Source organism: Pteropus alecto, unplaced genomic scaffold (assembly GCF_000325575.1).
Source record: "Pteropus alecto unplaced genomic scaffold, ASM32557v1 scaffold3, whole genome shotgun sequence".
Classification (NCBI taxonomy): Eukaryota; Metazoa; Chordata; class Mammalia; order Chiroptera; family Pteropodidae; genus Pteropus; species Pteropus alecto.
This window is the reverse complement of record NW_006442484.1, coordinates 69,314,456-69,320,586: the sequence shown is the minus strand read 5'-3', so window position 1 is coordinate 69,320,586 and position 6,131 is coordinate 69,314,456. Positions and strand designations below refer to the sequence as shown.

Below are 6,131 nucleotides of genomic sequence, written 5' to 3'. Positions count from 1 at the left end.
GCCCCTTGACAGGGGCTGCTGTGCTGGATCCACTTCAGGTAAACTCTGAACGCAGGAGAAACTAATAGTTGAGAGAGAGCCCTAGACAAACTCAGCACTCCCTGTGGGGCAAGGGCACACAAGGCTGGGCTGCTTTTTACTGGCAGAAGGGAACTTATGGGTTTAAGACCCCCTTTCTGGGATGGAAGGAAAAGGTCTAGATTTGGAAAACAAAGTTGGAGAGAATGAACAGAGGGCAGTGCCCAGGCCTCCACACCAAACTCCACCGCCTCTTATTCATTTCCTCAAGTAGATTCAAAACGAAGTGAAGTTGATTCTCAGTTTATTGCCTTTTTTATCTACGGTTGAAGTCTTCAAAAGGTCAAGGTGGTTTTATCTCTTAAATAACATGTCAATCATATAAAACAGCTGGAACCAAAGTAGAGAAATATATACAATATAATACATTATTATCAATTGTTAAATTTTTACACTAAAAGAGGCTATTATGATTTACAATACCATTTCTCTAGTTAAAATTAAACCTGTCAAAAGACATAATGTACATTTTTTTTACAAAACCAGCACAGAAGCATTAATAAAAATGCTCATTATAATTTTAATTTTTCTATAATACACTGCACCCGTTACAAAAACAAACAAACAAAAGGCATCACACTAGATGCTTTGAATACTGCATAAGTCAGTATGTTAACACTTGAGGAATAATGAATGGCCTGATCCGTCTTGCCACCAGGCTCATTCACAAGTTCCCACTCTACTACCTAAGCAAACTTTCTACAGGTGGGTTACTCGCCCTGGCAGTGTAATCCAAGTGCACTGTTAATAGGTAAAATGCCGAGAAGAAACTGATGCCACAAAACCAGCCCAACTCTACTATTTACACTATCCAGGGAAAGCCAAAGCTGGAAAACCACTCACGGCTGCACCAAAGAAAAAGTGATAAGCCGGACACTTTATAGAAAATTTTAACCATCTATAAATTTTAAATATTCAATAGAGTACAAATTGGCTTGCAACAGCTTATTGCCCTTATTTGTCTTGGGCTTGGGTAAGAAAAAACTTTTTTATTTTTAAATAAAGTTTTGATGGCATCGAAAAGCTTCACATTTATAAATAAGATTTTTAAACAATGCAACATGTTTGTATAGTTTTCTTCTGCAACTATCAGTTATTCTCGGGATTTACATTTTATTCTAAGGAAAAAGGTGTTAAGACTTCTTCCTTATTCTTAACTTGTTAGCATTAATATTCTCCAGGCCGTGAAGGGGAAGTCAAGAGAGGCAAAGTCATTCAATGCTTAACACTGAGCAGCACAGTATTTCGAATGCCTTATATTTATGGGTGGCCTACACAAGAGCAGCAAGGGGCCTGGGATATAGTCCTACCATTCACAACAAATTAAATTTTATATTTCCCCTTATGACGGTTTTAAAAGTATAGATTACCCTTACGAGGGAGCAATATAATACAATCTATTGCTTTAGATTGTATTATATTGGAATTTTTTTTTTTTAGCCACAAAATTTTCTAAGAGGCAGGAGTACTTTAAAAAAAAAATAGTTCTTCAAGTCATAGACAAGGAAAACAAAATAAGACACAATTATCGTCGGGAGCTACTCTAATAGGGAATCCAAGCCATGTGCAGTATTAAGACTAAAAGAAAGAAAGAACTTGACTGCTGCCAGGTGGAGACACCTTCTACTGGAAGTGTCCTTGACTGGGGGTACAGTAAGTGGACAGGATAACTCACCGGAAGTATCCTCACGGAAAAAATGAACAGAGAGACAAGACAGTGCTTCACTCAAAATGAGATGCAAATCCATTGCTCCTGGACACATAAGAAGTTAACCAAGTTCCACATATTTTTCACTCCTGCACAACTCCTTTCCTAGTCTTCGACATCGAAACTAAAACCACGTGTTTGGGTTTTTTTGTTTGTTTTTTTTTAATGCTTATCATCAGATCAGTCATAAGTCCTTAGTCACCTTGTTTCTAGTCCAAAACAAATGTTTCTTATAAGCACCATACACCAAACTAATGCTTTCATTCTCTAAAGCAAACTTTCTAAAATGTTCCTATTTCATGTGTTATAGTCTCTGTAATGGAACATATCCAGATTTCTCTGTCTTATTATGTGAAAGTTACAATAGAGATGTGCTATTATAGGAAGCCTGAAAACAATAGAACTCTTACAATTTTATAGATCCCCAAATCCCTGTCCTTGTTATGGAAAGAAGCCAAGAGGAAATATCCAGGGTTATGTTATTATTACGTTTAGTATTTCCGATCACTTTTTATAAACCATTCTATTACACAAGAAGTTCCTTACTAAGAATATTTTATCTTCTAACATTTCTCAATAGTCACAACTGGCCTAGAAAGTGGTACAGAAAATTAGAAAACAGGGATATCCGCACTGGAAGCTTCTTGATTTTATAGATATCACTTAAATTGCTGGTTATATTGGAAAAGAAACTTAACCACTACAAAAAAATGAGCAAGTGCTTCCCTCTTACAAAATTTCTTGAATCGGGCTGAATTTGTTTTTTAAATTAAAAAAAAAAAAAAAAATCCTTCATTGATCATTCTCCCTTTGGGGATTTAGTCACTGTAGACAGATTTACTAACGTTCCCCTGAAAATGGGGAGGAAAACCTAGAATAAAAGCATACGCAGGTGAGAGCAGTTTAACATACTAATTGCATAGAAGTTGTAAACAAGCTTTAAAAAGTCCAGAAAAAAGGCTTAAAGTTCATGGTTATGGCCTCCTGTCATGCACAGAGAAGTAAAGACAGAACCAGAAAAACAAACATACTGGAAAACAAGGCAAGACACAGAACATGACAGGATCCCCAATTTAAGTCAAATTCCTCAGTAAAACAAAAACAAGATTCTGTCAGTATGTTTAACTGGCCATTAATAGAATAATTTGAAATTTTTTAAAGGTTTCAGAAATTCTGATAATAGGCAACATTAAATTGTTACATAAGAAACAAACGAAAAAATTCACTAGCTCTACAAATGCTTTCTAAGTAAAGAATGTGTCAAATGTGATGACAGGGGAGTCACAATCTACAAAACACTGTTTTCTTAACGGGATTGTTAGCAAATAGGAGAACCTATTTTTCACCCTATCTCATCTCTAACCATACATTTGACCTTAGCCCTTTGAAATGTGTCTATATATTTTAGCTTAAGTGAAAAAATGTTCAAGCAACTTTCCAGCCTAGGGATTGACAATTTGTAGGTATCAAAACAAAAACAAAACAAAACAAAACAAACAACAAAGTGCAAATTCATAGAGTTTTAACCCTTCAGTTACAGATGGCCTGCAGAGCTGCAGAACTGAAAGGCCCTGGCAAACAGTGGTGAATGTGATGAAGAAATAAAACATGCAGTTTATTTTTGGTCCTTTGTTCCAGCTCCCTTTTCTTCATGGTCCATTTCAAAACAACTGCTTCTTTTCAGCAGTTGAGACCTAAGCCTGTCCAGTGGTCTGGTACCATCAGAAAGTATTTGTCCATTGCTTCACAAAATCTAGTCCTGTACAACTCTGGAGAGACCACAGTTGGCATTTTACCTACGATTATGAAAAAGAAAATAAAGCTGTTGGTTACATAAGAGATTGGGCAACTGACTTCAACAACTACGTCCTTTCATTTAAACTACCATAAAGACACACGCAGCCCAGCAGCCTCAGAAAGGAAGTAGGGTGCTGTTCACCAAGCCACATGACACCAATCAGGTATTCCAGATAAAAGTTTCTATTTTAAAAGACTAGCTCTTGCCCAGAGAAGAGAGATATGTGAAAGCACAAAGGGGCTAGCAGGGTTCAGAGAACTTAAGATGATTTCAAGTGTTAATTACAGACAACTTCTCATTCAGAACCTCCAGCCTTTCTTTTTTAACTTTTCATTTTGAGAACCTCTGGCCTTTTAACACAAATTTAAACCCAGTATTTCCCCACCTACGCAACTCCCTTTATTACTTGATCATTTTGGAAATGATAAGATCAGAGATAACCACACTTAGATTTTTAGAGTTTAAAAACTGTCCATTTTAAAATGTCAAATGATAAGGAAAACCTAAGAACAGTTTCGAGGGTAAAGCAAATGAAAATTCCACTCACCTTGTCCTCCTAAAATTCCTGTTGATTTCACAACCATCTCAAGCTTTTTGTCCCACGTAAATGTTCGAATGTAATCTGTTGCAGGGAGCGATATTAGCAGTGAAGTTATGTTAGTAAATATAAGCAGATGACAAAGTAACCACCATTCCTTCTACAATAGTTAACATTTACTGAGTGCTAACAACATGCCAGGTGCTATCCTAAGGGTTTTTCCCCATATTAATTCATTTAATCCTTACAACCTCTTTCACAGGGCTTCATTTATAGGTGACTTCCTAATACAAATATATTTTTGGTGAAGATAATAAAAATGGAAATGAGGAAACAGAATAGCAGGTACTAGAATTTAAAAACTATTATTTTTGAGTTTTCCAATAAAAGTTGGTAAAAATATTCAAGAAGCAATCTCTAGAACAGGTTCAATATGATCTTCAAATTTTACTCTGGTTTCAATCATCAACTATAAGTAAGGGATGCTTATTGACTTACCTATAATTCCAACTACCAGCTCATTGCTAGTATCATCTCGTCCAACCAGCAGAGAATAATCTATAATGAGGTGGCTAGCAAGGAAGTGGGAGTCGCTACGGATCGAGGCTCTCAGCACAGCTTTGGAATGAGAACGGATATACAGAGGGTTGTCTCGTACCATCTTTAAGAGATTTTCATCCAGCAGGACTACATCACAACTCTCTTTCCCAGTATCAGTTTTTACATTTCTATTCCTAAGTGAACCCTTCAAATCAAAAACCTAGCAGAAAGAAAATTCTCTGTCATTTATATTAGTTGCTACAAATAAGATTAATTAACGTAATTAAATTAAAAGGGCAGAAAGGTTCCCTGTAGCCGCTATCATTATATACACTTTTAAATTTAATTGAAAAACTTAATTATAATTTATATAACATAAGTCATATGCATGCATTATAATTGTATAATATTTAAAATACATAGTGATATAATTGTATCAAATGAAATCAATACCCAGTATTCAGTTACAGAAACATTTCAGGAATAACTGACCCATTTAATCAACTTTAAGAAATATTAACAAAGTAGAAGCAACAGTACAGCTCTAGGAATTTTTGGGTAGTAGTAAAAACAACATACTCAGAGGTCAGAGGACTTGGGTACTAGACCAGAAGTGGATTTGACAGACCACTGCTAGTTAGCTGTTCTTGGCTCACAGTGACATAAGGAGCTAGTGCCAGAATATAAATCAATTACCTCCTGAGGCACACTGTTTAATTCAGCCGATGTTTCTCGCATAGCAAGACATTCTCAAAGAAGAAAGCAACACATTGAATGACATTCTAGTACAAGCTCCTTATTTCACCACAGACTGGAAAGTTCAAGGACCAGCACTTTGAAGAGTACTGTTCTAGAATATAGACCAACCTAAGTTCTAGGAATATCTGTGTGATGTTGTAAAGTACTTAATTTCTCTGAGTTTTAGTTTCTTCATGTTTAAAACTGAGATGGTGGAAGTAGATCTGCCTTCTAATTCTGTAATTCTATGTTTCTAGGATACCAAATATGTTAAATTTTAGGACCAGCCCACAATATTCTTTCCTCTAGGGTTCAACCAGTCAAAAGTTAAATTTTTCCTGGGAACCAAAGTTTAATTTTTACTGGCAAATAAGATGTTATTCTCTGATTCACGATATTCGAGAACCTGAAGTACAAAGTGCTCCGGTACTAAATGTTTTGCATAGTCCAATATCCTTACCTGTGCCATCTTTCTCCCATAGAAAAGATTTTCCATGACAAGGAGATCTAACTTCTTCTCAGTGTTGTTCTGAGAGTTCTTATAACCAATTCTGTAAACTCCAAGAATTTTGGCTAAGGCAGTGGGCCGCTAATCAAGGAAAGAGGAATAAACTCTTATCAAAAGGGATTATTTGTAATTTAATGACAATATCTAGATTATTCATGCAATAACCAAACATGATTTTCTATTAACATGACCAGAGAACTTGGGAAAAAACGCAAGCCCTTGA

General features: G+C 35.8%; 1 protein-coding gene across 7 annotated transcripts in view; it reads right to left on the bottom strand.

The window, feature by feature from the left end:
* Positions 1 to 305: 305 nt before the first annotated feature.
* Positions 306 to 6,131, bottom strand: part of PIKFYVE (phosphoinositide kinase, FYVE-type zinc finger containing) — a 70,764-nt gene continuing 64,938 nt past the window's right edge. For all 7 annotated transcript variants that reach the window (XM_006921405.3, XM_025039321.1, XM_015596619.2 and 4 more), the window contains 4 exons: positions 5,861 to 5,989; positions 4,621 to 4,882; positions 4,132 to 4,206; positions 306 to 3,582 (listed from right to left, as the gene is read on the bottom strand). In XM_006921405.3, the coding sequence (XP_006921467.1) occupies positions 3,467 to 3,582; positions 4,132 to 4,206; positions 4,621 to 4,882; positions 5,861 to 5,989 (582 nt within the window). In that variant the 3' untranslated portion in view covers positions 306 to 3,466. The remainder of the gene's footprint in view (positions 3,583 to 4,131; positions 4,207 to 4,620; positions 4,883 to 5,860; positions 5,990 to 6,131) is intronic.